We start from the raw sequence: 23,785 nt of genomic DNA on the forward strand, positions 1-23,785 counted from the left end.
AGTTCCTCACAACTAATTCCTTTTTTTTTCTTTTTCTTACAGTCACAGAGACAGCCCCCATAGACATAGAGAGTACATGCACATCATCAGCTTTGCTGTCCTTGTTTTTCCAAAGGGGTAAATAGACTAACTCACTTATATGATGTATATCTCTCTGTGTGTCTCTCTCAGATTATTTGGCTGCCTTTTTTAGATCCTAGCTAAAAATAGACATTGAAACACACTTTGGGTTTGTTTTGGGTTCAATTTTCTCTTACAAGACCACCTGTTTTTTTTCAGATATGGAAACTGATCTGAAACTTGGAACTAGTAGAGCTGTTTCTCAAAAACGATGTCTTTTAGATTCAAATTAAAAGGGTTGTTTTTCTATATGTGTCATTCTCAAGTTTCCTAGTCCCACTCATCTATAATAGCTCTTTTGAGGCTAGGGTTTTCAAATTTATTTTTTTAACAAAGGGGGGTATTTTCAAATGTTTCCTTCAAACAGCAATGGTAATAACAATGACCCAATCACTTATTTTGACAACTCGATTCTCCCTCTTTCCTTTTTTCATTTCCCTTCTTCTCCGTATTACAATCAATGCGAGCTATTACAACTTGTTGATGACTATGATGTTTTATGGAACCAACAACAACAACAACACTTTGATGATGATGATGATGATCAGTTCCTTCATCAAACAACCTTGTTGACTGATAATTCAGTGTCGGAAACTATCGTCAACTTGCCTGATTGTCGTCATAATAATACCACAACCGATATTCACCAACAGCCGATGCCACGAAAGAGACCAGCTGCTTCAAAAACAGATCGGCACAGTAAGATTAACACGGCGAATGGACCGAGAGACAGGAGAATGAGGTTGTCCCTTGATGTCGCTCGAGAGTTCTTTGGTTTACAAGACATGTTGGGGTACGATAAAGCCAGTAGAACCGTGGAATGGTTGCTTATTCAAGCAAAACCGGAAATCAACAAGCTAATGAATAACAACAACAACAGCTTTGGCTTTGCTAAGAGTCCATCTTCGACATCCGAGACCGAAGTGGTGTCCGGGATCGATAAAGCAGCTGCCATTGATGGAAACATCCCTAAAGGGACACCTTCAAAGAAAGAGAAAAAAGAAAGACGACAACGTAAAACCAGTTTCCGTCCTCTCGCAAGGGATATGAGGGTAAAGGCGAGAGAAAGAGCAAAGGCAAGAACCAAAGAAAAGAACATGTCTTTAAGGTTAAACAATGAAACAAAAGACAATGATCCAAATAGGTTCGGTTCTTCTTGGAGCTCAACTTGGACCAAACAACCTGGGATTCAACATCACCACAACAACAACAACACTGTCCTTCAGGCCAACAACATAAATATCAATGGAGATCGCATGATTTGGAGCCTGAATTGTCTGCAAAACACTGGATTAATTAACCAAGAGGTAAGTCATAAGTGTCCACTTAGCCAAATATATATATATATATATATTTCGAACATGTGTTTTCCGTTAATAAACCTTTATATTTGTTTGCAGCTTACAGGCTCAGTCCTTTGGTAAACCACGGGAGGCTTAATCAACAATAATAAAAACGAAACCTATGAACAAACATGTTTCTTTGTGTGGATAAACATTAGAAACATGCTATGTATTTGCTTTGTTCATGTACTATAAACATATTTCTTTGTGGACTTTACTGTTCAATGATTGTTGTTTAATGTTTTAAGCTTTTTTCTTGTTTCTGTTTTACAAGTAATTAAATAATCTTTAGAACAGTTTGTTATTTGACAATTTTGGGTAAAAGCACAATGAAGGCTCCTATATTAAGAATTAGATTGGATTTAGCTCTCTTTATTAAAAATTTGGGCAAATTAGTCCTGCACATTATACCAAAGAGTAAATTGTCTTTTCAATTATAAATTTTATCCATTTCTATCGTTAAAATTTGGAGTAGCTAATGGAATAACCAGACAGTTACACATGAACTAACATAAATGGAATTTTTAACAAATGACCAATTTATTTTTTGGTCTAATATACAAAGACTACTTTACCTATGTTTTGAGTAAAGAACAAAATGTAGACCGACTCTTAATATAGGACCTCCACGATCAATTTACCAATAACTTGGCTTTCTCTCTCTTTCTAGTGGGAAGTTGAAGTGAGTACATAAGTGCATTTCTATTGAAAGAAAATGCAGCTTAACTTTTAAGAAATGATTGAAATAGATGCATGGATGATCCACTTTCCCCTTTCAATTCATGTTGGTTTTTTCAAAGGCTATACATAACCTAAGAGGATATATATTTCAACATGTCAATCATATGTTTCAATCCTTAGATAAGGTGCACAAAGCAAGATATAAAAACTATAGGGATTGCAATAGAAATGTATAATATAAAGCATGCAAGACATGTACTTTAATCACATAAATTAATTAACTAATACATAGCAAGGATCCGGAGTTCATCCATTTTGATTAAAATTAGCCTTTAAAGATGTATGATATAATTTTTTGGGTATTTTTGAAAATTAAGTGTTGAATGTAAAACAAATTGATTGACAAATGTAAAATTTTTAGTTTCGAAAATTAAAATATCCAAACAAGTTAAATATCAATAAAAAATCATAAAAGTTAAAAATATATGTCTATATCCAAACTTAATAACAAAAGTAATTAATTTAAATTGTTATGATTCAATTTTAAGATAAAAATTATAAATTAATAATTCATTGAATGTATTCTCTATCTGAGTGGTTAGTAGCCCTTAATTTATTTATTATATTTCGTGTTTTATTGAAAAATTAATTAATTTAATGATTTTTAATATCTGTTATTAAACTCATTAAAAAGAACTTAAATTAGCTGATGAGGAAAAGAACAACTTAAATCAAGCCTTGATGTAAGGTGCCCAATTGAGAAATAATGGGGGAAAACTCACCCGTTCAACGGTTCAAAAGGACTAGACTGCTAAAATGTGAAAGATAAAAGAGCTTGACCAAAATAAAGATTTTCAAAATTTAGAATAATGCTACTCCTTAATGTTTGGTAACATTGATTTAATATTATAATAATATATTTAAAGTTTGAATTTGTCTTTTTCTCTATTAATATAATATTGTGTGTTATTAAAATAATAATCGTAATTATTATATTCATAAATATTATTTACTCAAATGTAGTTCAAATCTAAATTCTAAAAATTAAGTTTTTAAACATTAAATTGATTTGATAAGAAAATTTTATTAAAGTAATTTAAAATTTTAATTTGATTGAAAGGATTTTTATATAATTCTTAAATTAATTATAAATCTCTATTCTTTTAAGTGAAAAATAATTACATTTTTAAATATGTTAAATTCCCAATTTTTAAAATACTATGTCGACAAAATTAAAAATTCAATATTTAATAAAAGTACATTCAATTTTAATTTTTTACCATCATGACTCTATCCTGTCTCCTTTTATAGTCAACGAATGGGGCGCATGAGTTAAATTTCTTGTATTATGTGATTTTGTTGTTTTGTTGGAAAGAAAAGGAGATCAATTCTTCCTCAAAATTTAAAAAAAAAAAAGTTCGAAAAATAATGAATTGATGGATGGCAAACAGAAGTGTACTACATTGTTTACTTTTAAGGATTTGTTTGTATATAATTTGATATGCAACTCTTACTTGTTAACAAATTTATTTACCATTGAATTAAATACAAACATATAATTTAATTTTTTATTTTAATAGTTGAAAAATGATTAAAATTTAATTTTTATAAAATTTTAATAATTATTATTATGAGGGTTTTTTATTATTATTATTGTGTGAGATTTGAGATTTGAGATTTGAAGTTAAGAGATTAACTTATAAAATTTCATCTTTTAACATTTTAACTAAAGTTTTATTTAGTTATTATATAAATTTTACTAAATATTAAACTAAGAGAAAAAATCAAGAAATCAAAAAATTTAGATAATTTAGGAAATTAAAGTTAAAAACCACCGTTATTTTTATTTATTTTAATTAATCTTAAAAGTTAATAAAACGACACATAGACAGTGTCAATTCGTGTCTAATTGATTTTCCGCTTGAATTACTAGGAACTGAAATTTAAAGTAATGCATTGATAGCAAAAGCAAGCAATCTTTTTTTTTTTTATATGACAAAAATTATTTAATATATAATTTTACGATTTATAAAAATTAATTTATTTAGAGTTCATGTAATTCTTGTTATCCTTATAACAACAATGATATCTCTAAAATTTAAATCTAAACTATTTCCTATAAATATAATATATTTTACTATTATACTCAATAATTATTTATATATATTCATTTTATTGGATCTATTAAAAATAATTTAATGTTTAATTCGAGTTTGTAGATAAAAAAAACTTTTCAGCTCGATTTCAAAATTTTAATGAAAAATCGTATAGCTAGAGTTCTCTTATCAGAAAAAATCTCAGCATTTGAAACTAGTCCCGATAAAGAGACTTATGTGAGTGACATAAAATGGTTAGAAATCTACAGAGCTATGTAGCTTAAAAAAAAAAAGGCAAAGGACACCATTTAGAACCCAAAGGCCAAGGGGTACATGGCCTATGTAGCAGTACAACAGTGAGAACAAACTTGAGACAATAGTGTTTTGCTTTTCTTTCAATACCTTATATTTTTAATAAATTTAAAATTTAATCACATTACTTTTATTTATAAATATTTAATTTTTTACTTTTTATATTTTGAAATTTATATTTAACTGTTAAAATTATTTTGTTAAATTTAAATTTATTTATTACATTATAATATTATTTTTAGTTACATTGTTACTAAATGAGTATTAATATTTTATTTTAAAATATTAAAATATTACACCAACTAAAACATTATTAATAATTAGACCTAAATTTTGAAATCTTGAAAAATAGAAAGACTAAAATCCTAAATGTAAAGTTATAAGGACTAAATTTCAAATTTATTAAAAGTACAAGGACCTTATAACATATTTTTTTACCTTTTTCTAAAAATATCTTTAATGAAGAAAGAAAAAAAGGAAAATGAAAGACCTACATCAAACCCCATGTGAGCAGAAGGAAGAGAAAGAGCTAGAACCGTATATATGACCCACAAATATATTTTTACAAAAATAATTGAAATGGGTAAAGAGTTGATTGAAAGAGTAGGATAAATTGATTGATTCTATTTTTATTTTTTTTTTTGCCTTTTCTTGTATTTAGGGCTCTCAACAAATATTAAAAAGATGCACCATTTTCATGGATCTGTTAAATTATCAATGAAAATTTTATGAAACTTTGACCAAATGTTTGGAGGAGATGAGATCCACTCAACTTGGCAAATCCGAAAGAGAGGGAAAAGAAAACCTAAAGCCCCCCCAAAAAACCCTAAACCTAAACCTAAAACACAGATCACCCACAAAGAAGAAGAAAGATAGTATATTTTTAAAGAACCCTAAGAAGCATCTTCATTTGCCTTTTGCTACAAAAGGCGTAAGGCATGGTAGTGGCAAAGTACTGGTTTTTCTTTAGATGCTTTTTTTTTCTTTTCTTTTTTGGCTTCTGCATTTTAATATACATTCAGAATTTCAAATATTTCCAGTTTTTTTATTTTCTGCAGCTCCTTGTAAGAAAAAAAAAAAACAAGAATTCAAAATGGATTAAATATGATTCTAATTGTAAATTCCAAAGTCAAAACTCACCCACCCACACTCCCATATAATATATATATATATATGTATGCCCACAGTCACCAAATTGGGGTTTCTGAAAACCCTAGCTCGACAGAGAAACAGCAAAAACCCTAGAATTATGCCATAAAAGATACATAAAAGATAAGAGATTCTGATTCACCCACCAATTTCAAAGAATACCCAAAGAGAGAGAAAGAAGAAGAAAAAACAGTACAGGAAGTGGAGGAAAAAGCTTCAAGAAGAAAAAACAGTACAGGAAGTGGAGGAAAAAGCTTCAAGTTCCATCATCAATGGAGGAAAAGACAAGCTATACTTTTTTTTTTTTTTTTGTGTGTGTGTGGCAAATGCTATTGGGATAATATGAAGAGAGGGGGGAATATTTGTCTGTGAGTGGTTGGAGCAATTGTAGTAGTGGAGAGATTGAGAACAATACCCCAATGAAGAGAGTGACTGATCCGACCAATTTAAAAAAAACATTATCTGTACTTGTTTGCAGAAACGCAAAGATATATAGAAATAAAAATAATACTACAATTTTAGGTGAGATAGTAAGGGTTTTTAGGGAGAAAGTAAGGATCTTCACACCCTTAAAATAAAAATTGTGCCTTTAATCTTTAAAAATTCATAAAATTTTAAGCAAATAAATAACAAATTATTATTTAGATTTTAAAATGATAAAATTTTAATTTAATTCTTTTAAAAACTATAAAGATATATGTCAAAACAATGATAAAATTACATTTTAACTCTCATAAAAAATATAACTCAATTTTGACCCTCTTGGAAAAAAAATTAGTTTTGTCCTTACACAAACTCTGAACATGTTGTTAAGAACATCCACGAATCCTATTTGCCATAAAACAAATATAAAAGATATTAAAAAAACAAAAGAGGGTAAAATGTAGGATTTATCTCAAGTACCAAAATGTTTTTTTTTATAAGAGTAAAATGATACATAAATTATTAATTTTATCTCATTTTATCCCCAAATTATGATACTAATCAATATGTACCATATTTTTATTGAATGTTGTGCATTTTTGATAAGTAAAATGAGACTAAATTTATAATTTAAACACCACTTTTAATAAACAAAAACTAAACACTTGGAAAAAAACCGATATATTTAGAGTTCAATTTTATAATTTAAGGGAATGACCGTCTTTCCTTCTCTTATGTCTTTTCTTAAGAGGAGTGTGGGTGTATGTACTATGTATACCCATTATCAATGCAAGCAAAATAATTGCACTTTGTATTGTTAGTCCCTTTCTTCTTCTTGGAAGTACCTAACCCACCTATAGTGTCTCTAGCTATTTCTGTGACTTTGAAAATCATCCATTTTTGATAGTCATATCAAGTTCGATTTTGTTAAAGTCAATCTGAGTTAAATTGTAAATGAGAAATAAAATTCTCTAGACACTTATTATCTTTGTTTAAAATAAAAAAAATCATTACTTCAATTAAAAAACAACGAATTTCTGATCACTCAGTTGAACAAACTTTAACAAGGTCTTAAATTAGAGCCACAAATATGCACTTAATGAAGTTATTCAAGAAGTTGTGTCTATAATCTTACCCATTTTAATCACTTTCAATTTTTTTTCGATAATCATATTGAGTTCGGTTATTCTAAAGTCAAATTGGGCCAAACCCTAAATGAGAGAAAATCTCTTCCGGACACCTATTATTTTTATTTAAAAAAAACAAAATCCATACCTTATTTAAAAAAACAGTAACTCCTTATCACTCTGTTCTAGTTGTTAAATTAGGGCCACAAATTATGCATTCAATGAACTTATTCAACAAGCTGTCTCAATCTTGTTTTTTAGAGGTTATCTGTATACATTGGAATATGGTTAATGACGCTGCGAGCTTAGATACCACATGCTAGAAAAAGGAGCATCTTTGATATTTTCATTTTTTATCATGACAACATTCAAGTGCAATTTTCTTTTGGGATTATGATTCCCTTAATGCATGTAAAAATGAATTTTGATGTTACATTTTAAAGTTGGAAAGTACGAATGGTTCCTTTTAATTTAGTCACATCTAAAAGCAATACAAGGAAAAATTACACAACTTTCAACTCAGCTACAATTTGGAATTAGGGCACAAGGATCGATTAGCTCAGTGTTATGACTCTTGCCCTAAAAGAAGATGTGTGACCAAGTGGTTTTAAAAAACTAGGTTCTCGTTGTTTCCTGGGTACTGTCTGTTCTTAATTATTATTTACAAAGATTGATTCTTTCAACATTCGTAGTTGATCATCTTAATAATATTATTTTCAAGTTTTGCATATGAGTTATTATATTTATTATTGCACTCAGTGTCGAATTTAGAATTTTTTTTAGAGAGAATTGGAATTGAATAAATTTATGATGTATTAATCTATATTTTTATATTTTCGAACAGATTAAACACAATTTTCTTCATTTTGAGAGTTAAAAGTGTAATTTTATTATAAATGGTAATAAAAGTTTGATTCAATAACTATTATTTCCAAAATTAACAATGGCGAAATCAAGAACTTTTGATTGAGGGTGAAGATAAAATATATATTATTGGAGAATTAAACTTAATGTGTAAGTTAATACATAAATTTTGATTTGACTCAATTATACACGTAAAATTTTAATTGTAGTTCAAATATATGCACGTAATTTTTATTTTCATTCAATTATACACATTTATAAAGATAAATATACTAAATTATTTTTATATTGAATATATAATTTTTGTATATACAATATATAAACATAAAATAATACTATATCAATAATTATGTTAATAATTTGTGAAAATTCGATAAATTAAAAACTTTATACAAAATTACACTTAGAAACTAAAATTAATGTATAATTTTGAATTTATCTATTTTGTTAACATTTGAATATGGTGGCTCACCGACTGGACAACCCGCCTCGGCCCATTTCAATTACAGACGTATATTTCAAAGTCCTTTGTTTAATCTGATTTTTAAGTTCAGCAATAAGCATATTACATCCATATTTCATCTATCATAAATGTATATAAAAATGACTTTATATTGGGTTCATGATTTTAAGTAAGGGTTGAATTTAAGGGGTCAAACAAAGTCTGATTACAGAAAATTGAAAGAAAAAAAATCAAAATAGGATAATTACGTACATTTCGTCATACGAGTTATATTTATAATTTCTCATCATATATATAACACTATTTTACTTATTTTAAAATTTTTTAATGAAACATTATTATAAAAATATCATTAAAACTTTTAAATATTAAATCGTAATCATTAAATAAAAGAAATCATTAGAACAAAGCTTTATTACCTTTTTTCGCTTCATGGAAGGCAAGTAGATACCATCAAACCATGGCATGTCTGTTGTCTGAAGGTGACATCTATGTATATGCTCCAACAATGAAACCCAAAAACAAGAAATCGAGGGTTCAATGTTTGTGAAGACAATATGTTTACATCAGTGAAAATAAAAAACAAAGGATATGTAGTCCACTACTATATATAGAAATAAGTTATTTAACTGTTGGACCATAAATGAATAATGATTTATTGGATTTGACAAGTTATGATCTATGAAGAAAAAATGTATAGTCTTAGGGTCTTAAGCTAGAAAACAAAGAAAATCCTTAGTCAAAAATCTTGGAGAAAATCTACCCTTAGATATGGTACACATTTTATAATCCTTTCATACGAATAGGGTGTTTCCGACTATGGTACACGGCGCCTCCTCTTCCGGTTTGATCTGGATTTTTTTCCTTGTTTTTTGGGTTCCTGTGCTTTGAGCTTCCATTTCTGGCCTTTTATGTTTCTCATCTGTTTTTTCCTTCTTTAACCTATTGCGTCATTCTCTATTTTTTATACAGTTACTTTAATTTTAAAAAATTATAACCGGATATTTGTTCTTTTAAAGCTTAATATAATATTTGGTACTTAAACCTGATATTTTTTCTTAATTTGATACTTAAATTTGACACTTTTTTTAATTTGGTACCTAAGTTTTTTTAAGTTCAATTTGATACCTAAATTTATTAAATGTTATACAAATTACATAAAACACTAACGATTTTTTTTTGTTATTCTACAAAATATTGTCCATGTTAAAAACATAGATATTGAGCTATACTTAACTAATTAATATTAAATAAGAAAAAATTTAAACCCCAAATTAAAAAATATTACTTTCAATTAATAAAATAAATAAATAAAATAATAATTGAACATATATAAATATATATATCATATCATCTGTCACATGTTTGGTCATACAATGATTTTTTTGTTTCCTCATAAAAAAATAACATTGTCAAGATATTGGAGTAATTTGTAAAAGTTTGATAAGTACCAAATTGAACAAAAAAAAGAGATTAGGTATCAGATTAAGAAAAAGAGTTAAGTTCAGGTACCAAATTGGACCCTCTAAAAGTTTAAGTATCAACTTAAGAAAAAATGTCAAGTTTAGATACCAAATTAAGAGAAAATATCAAATTTAAGTACCAAATTAAAAATATATATTAAATTTAAATACCAAATATTATATTAAACCTTTATTTAAGGTATAATAACTAAATTACTCCATTTTTTAATAAAAATACATAAGATAGGATTTAATACTTTTACCCTAAATTTGACACCCACAACCGCATTCCCCAAACACCAAGTCTTTTCTAGCAATAAATTTATGATGGAAACTCTAGATTAAGAGATTAAATGCATACAAATGGAAGATGAAATGTCAAATATGGGCGATATATTGTAGGGCTTAGGACACATCAAGCTTGAGAGCCTACGCAACCTTTTGCGTACAGTTGTAGAATCAACCGTAACTATCTAGCCTGCAATTTGAAACAGGACAAGCCTTCTTTTTGACTGTCCGTACCATCCTTTTGTAGACCAGAGATTTGCAGAATCCAACCAAATTACAGCTAGCACGTAGAGAAGCTCTTGGTTCGTCAGCTCGGGTTTATGTATAAAATTAATATATGTCATGTTTGTTTAATTCTATTGTAACACAAAATTTAAAAGTTATAAAGTATCAATTTTGTCGGAATATGATTTTATTTATGACTTAAAGTTTATTTTAAGCTCATCTATTTTTCTTAATTTTATAGTAAACTATATTATATGTAACTCAACTAGGCTTAAGTTTTTTTTTTTGCCACTCAATTATAAAAATTATAAAATAATTATTTAACTAATTGCATTTATTTTTTTAATCCAACTTCTTTAATTATGGTTAACTTTTTTATAGAAATATGAGATGGCAGTCAAGAGTGGATATAGGGAGGGGTAGGTGCAATGGACTTAGATTTTTTGTTTTGTAATCTGTGTGGTTTGAGATCGTTTTTCACTTAAAAAATGTCTAAGTTAACCCCCAACAATTGAGGATTTAATAGAATTTCTCTAAGACACCAATGAAGAACAAACTAAAAACAACACAAAAGTTTAAAAGAACTCGAAAGATAAACAAAGCCACAGAAAAACAAGAATATTAGAGAGAATATCTGAGTGAATATTCTTAAAAATTCTATTACTCAATAAATGAATTGCAATAAGTGGGAGAGACCTCTATTAAAAATTGAGTCTTTCCAAAATTAACGTTACATATCAAAGTACATTAATGGTTAAGATTAAAAGTTATTTATAAATTAAATCTCTAAAATTACAAAATCATATATTTTAATAATACATATCTTTGAAGATCACGTTCTATATTTGTTATGCTTTGTGGATGGGCCTTCAATCTCTCTAAGTAACGAGTCAATCCGATTGGACTAAATGATCTCCTTTAAACATGTTGGATCGCACAAGTGCGTCATGGTTGCAGGCTCTCATGCGCAACCCATGACATAGGCAGGACATTGTGGCCCTTCTCCCAAAAAAAGCAAAATTGTAATTATAACCCCTCATACATGATCATTATGAACTAATATAGGGGAAATCACACATTGACCTCTCTAAAAAATTTTTAAAAAATATTTAGTCCTTTAAAAATTATAAAATCTTAAATTAATGCATGATAAAACCTATATTTTACATCTCAAAAATTTATAATTAGATTTTATCCCCTCTTAAAAAAACTCTAAACTCGCCTCTAAATTGGCTGTTTAAAAATTAATTTAATAGCAAATTTAGCTCTTAATATTTACATATAATATCAATTTGGTCATAATGTTTTTTTTAAAAATAACCTTTCACTTCCCCACTGTCATTACCAACGTTGTCTCAAAAATGTCACGTTGTCATGTTATAACGAAATTTAAATATAAAATTTTATTAAGTTCCAAGAAAAAATTTACCAAATTTAAAAGTTAAAGTAAATGTTGTTCCTTTAATTATTATTAATAATTTTACCATGCCCCCTCGGTGTAAAATTTGTTACTTAGCCCCTAGAGGCAATAACCATAGGCATGAAGCGGTTAAGTAGAAGGTCAGCAAATCATAGTGAGTCAATCGAATCACACAAAATCTGCATTCCCAGCAACCTCAAATCTAAACCACCCTGCTAGCTTTAAGACTTAGACAAAATCTGTCATCTAATATATATATATATATATAATGAAACTAGGTTCTGTTCATCTTTTGATGCATAAATATGGAGCTTAAGGAAAAGAGAGAAGTGAATAGTAAGCTTTTGCTTATCTCCTCCCATAAATTCAAGATTTATTAAAGATTTTGGGAGTATCTTTGTCTCATTATTTTACTTCTTAATGGAATTCAATTATATTTCACTCAAAAAAGAGAGTAATCTTGTATGATAATAATGATTTTCTTTTTTAAATATGCATATAAAATAAACTAAACGACCTATACAATTTTAATTTTATTTTATTTCCATTTATTTAAAAATTTTGTGTAGATTTTATTTAAAAGAGGTAAAAACATTCAACTCTTTTGAAATAGAGATTAGGTAAACTATCAAAATAGTCACTCTTATTTACCTTAGGCTACATTTTAATCACTTACATTATCATGTTGTAACATTTTAGTCACTAAAATGTTAATTGCTATTAACGGTATAACGGTAAGCTGACGTAGCACGTTAAATTATCATTTCAAACGAAAATTTTAGCTTAAATTCTACAATTGGCCTCTATATTTTTTCATTTTAGGCAATTTTTTATATTCTTTTTAACTTTCTTTATTTTTTCCATTCTCTTTTGCTTCCCCCTCTGTTTTCCTCTCTTATTCATTTTTTTTAATGTAGTTTTTCTATGTTTTCCATTAAAAGAACATAAAAGAAAAAATTAAATTGCTCAAAATAAAAAAAATTACGGGGACTAATTGTATAAATTAACCTAAAATTTTTGTTTAAAATGATGATTTAACGTGACAATTAAGGGCTCAGTGACTAAAATATTACAACCTGATAACATAAGTGACTAAAATATAATATTTCAAATATAAATGACTAGAATGTAAACTGAGATAAACAAAAATGATTATTTTAATAAATTACCCTAGAGATTATATGGTGAACATTTTGGGCCGCTATATGATCAAAATCCCATAAATGGGCTCGCCGCTTAGAGGGAAGCCCATCACTTGAACTATAACCAATTCTCAATATTATATAATTTTAGGTAAAAGTATTATGAGGCCCTTGTATTAATAGATAAATTACATTTTGCCCCTTTATTAAAAAACTGATAAATTAGTCTATGTCTGTTAGGTTAAAAAGTGGTCATTCTGTTAAAAATTTCATATATTTCTATTATTAAAAATTGGTCACTGTATGTCAATAAAAGTAACATATGGCAATTCCATGTGTAATTACCTGGTTATTCCATCAACCTCGCCAATTTTTAACAATAAAAATAGATAAAAAATTTTAACAAAAATGATTAATTTTCTAACATATATAAATTAATTTACTTTCTTTTCTGAATAAAGAGAACAAAATATAATTTTACTTATTTTACTTTGTGTAATATTTTTACTTGTGAAGTGATAGTTTATAGGAAACTTTTTTCATTTCATATAGTGGATTATATATAATCCCACTTGAACCTTGGTGGGGGGTTTGACTTTGATGAAGCTGGTGATCACCAACAACTCATTTTGACATTGTTTCGGCCTTTAAAAGAGTTTGCATTGTACTCCAAATAGTTGGCCTTTAAAACAAAATGGATGGTCAACATCAACATCAAAATAATAATAATAATAATATAAAATGGATGTTTTGCAAAGTCAAGACCTTCCCCACATGGCATGAAGTGGAGATTAGTCCTCAAAGCAAAGCATCATGGGATTTTGCCGACCACAGCTCCTCATTTTTCAAAGCCCATCCCGCACTTTGAGAGGAAATGGGTGAAGTTTTATTTTTATCAATTTATATTGATTTTCTCAAGTAGTATTTAAATTATTAAATTTATTTCATTTTATCTTACATCACCCTATCAATCATTAAGAATGTAATAGGTAACATATTTTTATTGGATGTTATACATTTTAAATAAGATAAAATGAAATTAGTAATTTAAATATGTTTGTTTGGTTTACTTATTTTTTCATATTTGTTTTCAGAAAACAAATTTGATCAATGTAACAAATCAACCCAATTTTTTTTTTATTGGTAAAATGTAAAGAGTAAAACATTTTACAAAAACTTCCCCGTGTAAGTTGTAACCCTCTTTTTCATTTTTCATGGCATGAATTTTCTTTCATGCCATTTTCACCCCCTTATGCATTTTTTTTTATCAATTTTCTTGTAATTTGATTTATATTTTTCATGCCGTTTGCTATTTCTTGTTTTCATTTTTATATTATCAAAAGTTTAGAACTTAGGTTAATTATGAAAATAACTCTCGTTAATATTTATTTGTTTCACTAAAATATTTGTTAGAAAATAATTTCAAGAAATTTTATGAAATAACAAAAAATATTTTATACGAAATCATTCAAATACTAGAAAATATCAAATTTTCTAAAAAATTAATACATTTTCGTGAAAAAAATTACACCAAACAAACATATGCTATTTTGTAGTTTAGATACCACTTTTTGATTGAAAAAATGATTTCAAGTACTTAAGTGATAAAAACGATATAGTTGGAGGCTAATTTTGTAGTTAAAGAATTATAATAGAAACAATTATTATAAGCACCAAATATAATAACCAATTTAATAACTAACTCGATTCAAACTGGCTAGAATAAATTTAAGAGGAAATCCACGTATTTACCTAAAGCAAAACTTGAACATTATTGTTTTCAGAATAAAATTAGATTGACTAGCTGAATCGATTGAGATTGAATCAATTGACTTGCAAATCAGTGCGAATCAGTTAAACTAATTATTTATATTTTTAAATTTTAAAAATATAATTTTATTAATAATTTATTTAATTGAAAAAAAAAATCAATTTTACTATTAATTCAATTCTAAAAATCTTTGATACTAAAATTCTGAGACCTTAACTTTACTATGCGTGACTGGGGAAGTGTAATTTTTGTGAAGTGGTGGTGTTGGTTCAGCCTCACCTGCCCACTGGCCTCGGGGTTAGTGTGACCAGTTGTATGCACTGCACACTCGACCATGATGGATCTTTGTCTTCCACTCTTTATTTATTTTCACGTGTCATACGTGTTGAGTGTCTAATTGTAAGACTTCTGATAATTAAACTCGTGAAAATTTCAACTTAAATTATTTTTATTCATTTGAGTTAGATTATATTTTATCATTTTTATTTGAAGATAAATAAATTAATCTCTATATATTATATTAAATGATAAACTGAATAATTTTTTTAAAATTTTATTAATTTTTATTGTTAAAAATTAATATAGCTGAAAAAATAATTAAACAGTTACACATGACATGCCATGTGCATCTTATTTTGACGTGTATGGACCAATTTTTAACTGAATGATAAGTTTACTCTTTCATGTAAGATATAGAGACAAATTCACCTATTTTTAAATAATGAACAAAATATAATTTAACTCCTAATACAAATACGTTCATGATAATTTTACTACTAATATTCAGATTTCTAAAATTATTATTATACTTTAATATTTGTAGAATAATCCACTTTCAATTGTTATAAAATGAAAAGTCAACTTACTATATATTCTATGGCAAAGAGGTCGGGGTATACAAAGCTTTAAATATAGATTATAATTTTAGTTAAATATTTCCCACATTTGAATGTCGGTTAATTTAATAACTTAAAATTAGGATTTCATTTTTATTTTTTGTTCTATGTGAATATAAAGAGCTGCCATTGGTAGCTTTCCCACGGCCTTTGTAATAAGGGTCAATTGTACCCAACTTCATTAAGTTAGTAGTAAGTATACATTTTGATCATTTAATTTTAAAAAATTATAAAATTATCACTTAAGTCATTAAACTATTTAAAAAATTTTATTCAAGTTATTGGGTTATTAAGTTTTTTTTTTTTTAAAAGTCCAACTAGCAAGCTTCGACCTCCGAGTGACGATTCGATATTTTGTAAGTGGATCAGGATCTATGAATAGATAAAAAAGCATACTTTAGATTAAAGTCGATTTTATAATTAATGTCAAATATTAGAAAACAAAATTGTTTAGATTTTGATTTACAAATTCGTGAGGTCCAAAGTTATTTTATGGAAAAAGTTGAACTATAGAAAAGAACAAGAATGATAACTATTGATTAATGCAGGCAGTGTGAACAGGGAATGTCATATAACAGTAATTTTTTAAAGCCCAATTACTCAGATGATAACTTTCGAATAGTTTATTAACTGTTTTATAACTTTTTGAAATTAAGTGACTAAAATATAAACATACTAATAGTTTGATGACTTTGGATGTAATTTATCCTTATAACAAACAAAATTCAGTAATGTGTTTACCAAGTAAATCCAGATTGTTAATGATGCTTTGAAACAATATACACTCTGCCACAGCAGCCGCGTAACGTGTTTTAGGATAAAACATCCTTAAAGGGATATTTTATTTTTCTTTTAATTTTGGAATATTATATTTAAAATATTATATTGAATAATAACTTAATTATTCGCAACAATATATATTTTAAAATTTATTAATGTTTTTAATCTTAATTAATCATAACATTTATTTTAATACATTAAATTACTTAAAAATTAGAATGATTGCAAGTCCTGAAAATATACTATTTAAATTATTTAGAATTACCATTAATTAATTTAAGTTTAATAATTAAAATATATATACTAACAATTTTTAATATAATAGTAAAACATATTATATTTAAAAAAACGAGATTTAAATCTCAAAGTAACTTTATTAAAAAGATAGTGAGGATCTCAAAATATAAATAGTAAAATAGATAAGGAAAGTAAAAACAGAAAACCTTAAAAACATACCCATTTTACATTAAAAGATACAAAATATATTCAGCCCGATTTGATGGACTCGACTGTTGTTTAATTGGGTGTCAACAGGATTATTCTTGCAATTTAAATGGCCACGATGAATTATACTTTTCATTAAAAGTATTCTATAATATATTAGTATGGGTTAATTCAGAAAACATCCTTTAATTATGATTTATACTTTAAATTGGTCCTTAACCTTTAAAATTTTCTAACTGAGTCCTCATAATATCATTATCAATAAGTTCTTTTGTCAACTATTACTTTGAGTGTTAAATCACATCTTAAATTTGCCGTTGAGTATATTCAAAACACATGTTCTTGTATGGACAACTTAGATCTGACATATTTGTTAAGGGGATCAACTTTTTCTGAAGAAATCTTTGAAGTGTCATCCATCGGACGGTTGACAGGTCATCTAACAACAAAAGGTATTGTTCCCCATGCTCTGTTGAAAGCTAGTGTGCCACGAGAAGCTACCTTAAGAGCTTGATTTACAAAGTCAAGAGCGTCATGGTCCTACGTGGGTGTATGATAGCTCAAGTGGTACCATCTTCCCCAACAAGTGACCTATATCCCATAGGTCACGATTTGAACCCCGCCAAAGGCGAGACACTCACATACCCTTAGTGGGTGGTCGTACGTTTATGTACATCGTGGAATTCCTAACTTTGTGAACCAAACCTTTAGGGTAGCCTCTCATGGGACACTAGCTCTTGACAAGTACAGGAGAGAAACCCCTCCAAGGGACAATACCTTCAATTGTTGGGGAATCAGTTGGTTGCTTAATGAACAACACTCCGAAGGCTTCTTCGAAAGGAGTCGACACCTCAAAAAATTTATTGGCACTATTTTCTTAATACATTAGATTCAAACTAACAATATGGTAAACATACAAATACACCTAATTTAAATATACTTTACACCTGATTCAAACTTAAACTTAACACCTAAACTAAAGGCTACGCGGACAAAAGGACTCGATTGATATATGTTGATACTACAAAGACTCAATCATAGGGACTAATTTAAAATTTAAGCAACAAGTCAGGGACCCTTTTGAAGTTAACCCTAACTACTCTTATTTTCTAAAAGAATTATATGGGTTATCGAGTTTATCCAGACCCGGCCCGGGCCATTCACATTTTCCAACATATATAATTCAAGGTTTGACAATCTGTGCTTTTAATGGGCAATGTGTTCCTTGACCGTAAAGGAAGCTTCATCGGTACAAGAAATATGTAGAAATGGTCCGCATATACTGGACCTTCCATTTTCTCTCTTCTTCTTCCTCCCCCTTAATAATAATAATAAACAGCCATTGAAGCACCACCTCAAAGCTAACATCCACCCTTTTTTAAAAAAAAATCTCCAATAAAAACCCTATGCAAAACCTTTCTCTTCTTCTACAACCCTAATGAATCTCCTCAACAATGGCCATCAAAGTTAGCACCCAATACCTTTTCACCACCCTTCTTTCCCTCTCCTTATTGCTTTTATTCTTCGGCTGCTCCACTTCGTTCGCCGATGACGTTAATAACGGCCGCACCACTTCGAGCAACCGGAAAATTTTGGCGGCTACCAAATTCGACTTCACCCCATTTCTACATCATCATCACAATCATCATCGATGGCATCGTCCGAGACACGTTCCGGTTGACAACATCCGACGACCCGAACCTTCCGGTGACGAGATTGATCCGCGTTACGGCGTCGAGAAACGGCTTGTTCCGACGGGTCCAAACCCATTGCACCATTGAGGTTTTTCTCCTCTTGTTTTTCTAATTGTATGTTTTTTTTTTTTTTTGCAATGTATCATCTTAATTATTTTTTATAAATTGTATGAATTTTAAATATACTTGTTCAAAATTCCATAAAATCTTAAATCAGATACAGTGCTGAAAAAGAAAACTATTGGATCTCTCGTTTATTTATTTTATTATTACTAATGTTTGTAATTTTGGGATACTAATTATGTGTATAATAATTACAATCTTATTTTAGCAGTTAAATTATGGTAGTTCATGGATTAGCATGCAAAATAATTTATTGCATTTTATTCTGTGCTGATAAGAAATAACGGGAGAAAGAGTAGCTGTGACGGCACGGCACATTACGGGAAGCGTAATTTTAGCGACTCTGCCCTTAAGAAATTATCTACATATTAATTAAGATTAGTTACAATAGTAGCTTTGAAAATACTTTACTACTACTCTAAATGGTTGACTTTGGATTGAGATCTATAAATATTTATATTTTAATAAATTAGTAATTAAGAAGCCAAACCATGATAATTTCATGTTTTTCACTTTTAATTACTTAAAATCTGTTTTTTTTTTTTAAATCTCATGTGATAGTTTGATGGTTAAGGATGTTTATTGCCTTAAGTGTGGCTTGGGTTCAATTTGTTAAGCGTCACTCATAGGTTCACTAATTACTGACTGTTGGCGGGTCTCTTTGTATGTGTTGTCCGGGAAGATGAGGACTCAATGATTATTCATTCACCAGAACCAGAAGTAAAAATTTTGGTAGATAGGGATCCCGTAAAAACTTCTTTCGAGGAATGGGCTAGGCTAGGCCATTTCTCAAGAACAATAGCTAAGGGACCTAATACTACCACTTGGATCTGGAACCTATATACTGATGCTCACGATTTCGATAGCCATACTAGTAATTTGGAGGAGATCTCTCGCAAAATATTTAGTGCCCATTTCGGCCAACTCTCCATCATATTTCTTTGGTTGAGCGGCATGTATTTCCATGGTGCTTATTTTTCCAATTATGAAGCATGGCTCAGCGATCCTACTCACATTAGACCTAGCGCCCAGGTGACTTGGCCAATGTGGGCTAAGAAATCTTGAATGGCGGTGTGGGTGGGGGGTTCGAAGGAATACAAATAATCTTTGGTTTTTTTCAGATTTGGCAAGCATCTGGAATAACTAATCGTGTTTGTTGTTAAGATTTTGCCCCTTATTGTAATTCACTAAAAAAAATTGATTTTATTTTTTAAATTGAAGTGTTAAGTTTTATCTAAGCTAATTTCATATATGTTGGTTGAATCGGATCAAATCAGTTGGATTGAGAATCGATCAAGATATCAGTTTAAAGAAAGTTATTAAACCAGTTGAAATGAGAAACGGTACGGACTGATTGAACCAAGCAGAAAATTAATTGAGTTGGTTGAACCGATTTTTTAAAAATTTATTTAATCGAATAGAACGAATCGTTCAAACTAACTGGATTAACAAATTGAAGATTTGATGAATTAAATAACCTAAAATTGAATTAATCTTAAAACTTAAAACTATGGAAATTAGTAACACAACTTTGGATTCCAATCCTAAAGGAAGGGAAGAATACTTTATTGCTGAAAATAGTCAAATTTCATATGGTGTGTTTGTTGCACTTAAAAGGTCTTCAATTTGATGAACAAAAAAACAGTTAATACCTTTTGAATTTCATCATGAGCTGGTACGGGCTAAAAATAAAAGTATCGATTCTTAAACAATGTCATTTCTGTAAAACCTTTTTCTTTTTTAATGATTCAGTTTTAATTTAATTGATATCATTCTTGTTGAAGAGGTCTTTTATGATGAAATAATTTCTTAGATCCTAGTCACAGCTCTTGTCTCTCCCTAAATTGAGATTTGCCTAAATCACACTACTACTTCATTGGATGTAACCTTTTGTCATCATTTTGTCTTGGATATGATGATACGATAAGTTTTTTTTTTTTTAAATTACTAATTAGACACATTAATAATTCACATTCTATAATTTTTATATTTACATTTTCATACTTATATTATTTTTCCTTTTTAATACAATATTAGGAGGGATAGGGAAGGCAATAAGGCGGGCGGATATTGCTAAATTATTTCATAACCAACAAATTAAAAATATATTTTATAATCATGAAATCTATTATCATACACTCTATTTTACTATCTGTCTTACTCTATTATAGATGTATAATCTTGAAATTCACTACCATCTCTATGGATGTCGGATGCATCCATCTCCCGTCCCACCTCGCTACGCTTCAGTTTAATTGTTGCTACTTATTTTAAATTTTTTTCAATCTTTTTAAAATCAATTAATTATTCAAATATAATTCTTCAAAAAATATTTAAACAAAAAATATATGATTTTTGCTATATTGTATTATTACATTTTTATCCCTTTAATAGTTTATATATTCAAAAATAAAATGGTAAGTGTACGTAATGGTGCGAGGCAAGAAATTACCATAACTGTTCTAAACCAACTATCCAAATAAAAATAAAAAATCCACCTCGCCGCTGCATCCATTTTTTTAGCAAAAAATTCCATTCCATTCAAAGCAAATCGATTTGAGGTTTACCATCCCTAAAAGGAGATAGACGTATCATAATTTGGAATCATGACAAACGAGAATTTGACAAAACATCAACCACTACTCTATTCAAGTTAAGACTATATATATATATATATATATATATATATATATATATATATATAATGATTCAAATCATTATATTGACAAAAACAATAAACATGCTTTCTATAATGATTCAAATCATCCAAGTTTGCAATACCCGAACCTCAATTTATAAGAGATGAACAAATTATTCAATCTTTAAATAAAATTTATATTGACACGTATTTAAAGTAGTGATTAGAGCCTGATTAAATATCCAAATGATTCAAGCTCAAATACCGTGAATCCCATCTAACTATCCCAAGATTGTTTAGATAAAAAAATTAATATTAAAATCTTAAATTTCTCCTCTTAATAGTATAATTATTTAATACATTATCAGTAAAAAAAAGTCACAAACAAAGTATTAGACTATAACAAGTATCTTTTAAGTTAGATGTTATATAATTTTGCTTTCACAAATGTATCATAATTCAATATATTTTTGAGATATTAGCTGAAGGAAGACATATGTAAGTCAGGCCTTAAAGTCCAAATATAGAGACTGGCCCAATGTTCAAACTTGTTTGGATTTCAATTGGTCTAATTTTCTTTTTTTATTAGATTTTTTAATAAATTACAAATAATATGATTAAATTATTAGTAAGGTCACGTTTTAGTACTTAATTTTAAAATGTTATAAATTGGTCACTAAACTATTCTATAGTTTTGATTTAAGTCTCTGGGCTATAAAATAATAGTTGTATTGTCTTTCTTGTTTGCACTACATACACCAATTGAAAGCTCTCATCCCCTTTCTATTTTATAGTTTAGTTTTTTTTTTCATGAAATAACTCTAAACATCACATATATGCAAACCGAAATCCAAACAATTTTTTTTATTTTTTCTTTGACCGTCAAGTCTACTTAGATCTAAGGTGTGTTATTATTCATCGAGGGTATTGGTCTATCTTACCAATTGTCGTATTATCATTTGGAGATCATTAGTCTAACCTTAAAAAAAAAATTTAATTAGTCTAATCTTAAAAAAAAAATTTAATAACCCAGTGGCTTAAACAAAAACTTTTGAATAGTGCAATGCCATGTTATAACTTTTTGCACTTTTCAAAATTGAGTGACACAAAAAAAATACTAAAAATACAAACTGGTCTTAACAAAGAAGCACTCACTTGAAGAATAAACCCAAAAAAATGAACAAATATATATATATATAAATAAAAGAAAGAACAAATGAATAGAGATATCTCGGTACCGTCGGGTAGGGGGTGGCGGACGAGTGAAGGTGGTGGGTTGATGGCTTGGAGGACGTCGGACGCCTCCGGTAGTGGGTGAACGTCGGGGAGCAGCTGGTGTGGTGGCTACCGGCTGGTGCTGCTTTTAGTTTTAGGGAGAAATGAAGGGAAGACCCGATGGTTTTATGGATTTTTTAAATTAACTTTAAAATTATAATTAATTTAACAGTTTTTTATAAATATAATTAAATTAATTATTAAATTAGAAGTTTGGGTAGGATTAATAATGGATACGCTATAATTATAAAATTATATTTTAACCTTTAAAAATGAGTTTATTCGGTATTTTAATTTAAATTTTTATAATTAAAACCGAAATAATCATTTAAACTGAAATAATTAACCGAAATTTTTATTTTATTTAATTCAATATAATTAATTTAACCGATATTTTACACACTCCTAATTGCCATCACCATTCCTTTCAACAATGTCAATGATGGTGGGCTATGGATTTGGCCCATGTTTCAATTTACCCCTAAGAAGGGTTGAAATATTTAATGTATTATTGTGTATAAGTCCATCGTATAATCAATGAATAATAATATAATAATTTTTACTAGATAAAACAAAAATAGTAGAATATTTATAAACAAACATTATAATTAATTTAAATATAATTAATTATTAATTAATTATAACAATTATAAATCTATATTATTATTTAATTAGTGTCATAAGTCAATTAAATATTAACTCGATTAGAAAAATTATGAAATAATTATTTTTTTAACTTTACTGATTTGACATACATGTGAAGTGCCATGTGAATGACACGACAACGTATAATTAATTAAAAAATATAAAAATAAATTTTAAGTTCAATTATTAAAAGATGTGAAAAATTAACAAACGGCTAAAATGATATTTTATAAAAGTGAAGGATAAAAAAAATATTATATCTATTACTAATTAGTTCGGTTATTAATTATATGTTATAATTTCCATAGCGAAATCATGCATTAAGTCAAATGTTCTATGAACTTATAAAGTCATCCACCTTGACTTTATAACCGTATAATAGAATTTTAGGCGGTTAATGAGG

The 23,785-nt window shown here is 28.1% G+C and overlaps 2 protein-coding genes across 2 annotated transcripts; both read left to right on the plus strand.

The window, feature by feature from the left end:
- Window positions 1-1,787, plus strand: LOC108455363 (transcription factor TCP18-like). The gene is made up of 3 exons (XM_017753933.2): window positions 1-117; window positions 280-1,427; window positions 1,521-1,787. The coding sequence occupies exons 2-3, from the start codon at window positions 471-473 to the stop codon at window positions 1,542-1,544; spliced, it is 981 nt and encodes a 326-aa protein (XP_017609422.1). The 5' UTR covers window positions 1-117; window positions 280-470; the 3' UTR covers window positions 1,545-1,787.
- A 16,434-nt stretch (window positions 1,788-18,221) lies between these two features.
- LOC108456471 (CLAVATA3/ESR (CLE)-related protein 12) lies at window positions 18,222-19,040 on the plus strand. The gene has a single exon (XM_017755038.2). It carries the CDS (start codon window positions 18,462-18,464, stop codon window positions 18,786-18,788), a length of 327 nt encoding a protein of 108 aa, XP_017610527.1. The 5' UTR covers window positions 18,222-18,461; the 3' UTR covers window positions 18,789-19,040.
- Window positions 19,041-23,785: the final 4,745 nt, after the last annotated feature.

Source organism: Gossypium arboreum, chromosome 11 (assembly GCF_025698485.1).
Source record: "Gossypium arboreum isolate Shixiya-1 chromosome 11, ASM2569848v2, whole genome shotgun sequence".
In the NCBI taxonomy this organism is placed as follows: Eukaryota; Viridiplantae; Streptophyta; class Magnoliopsida; order Malvales; family Malvaceae; genus Gossypium; species Gossypium arboreum.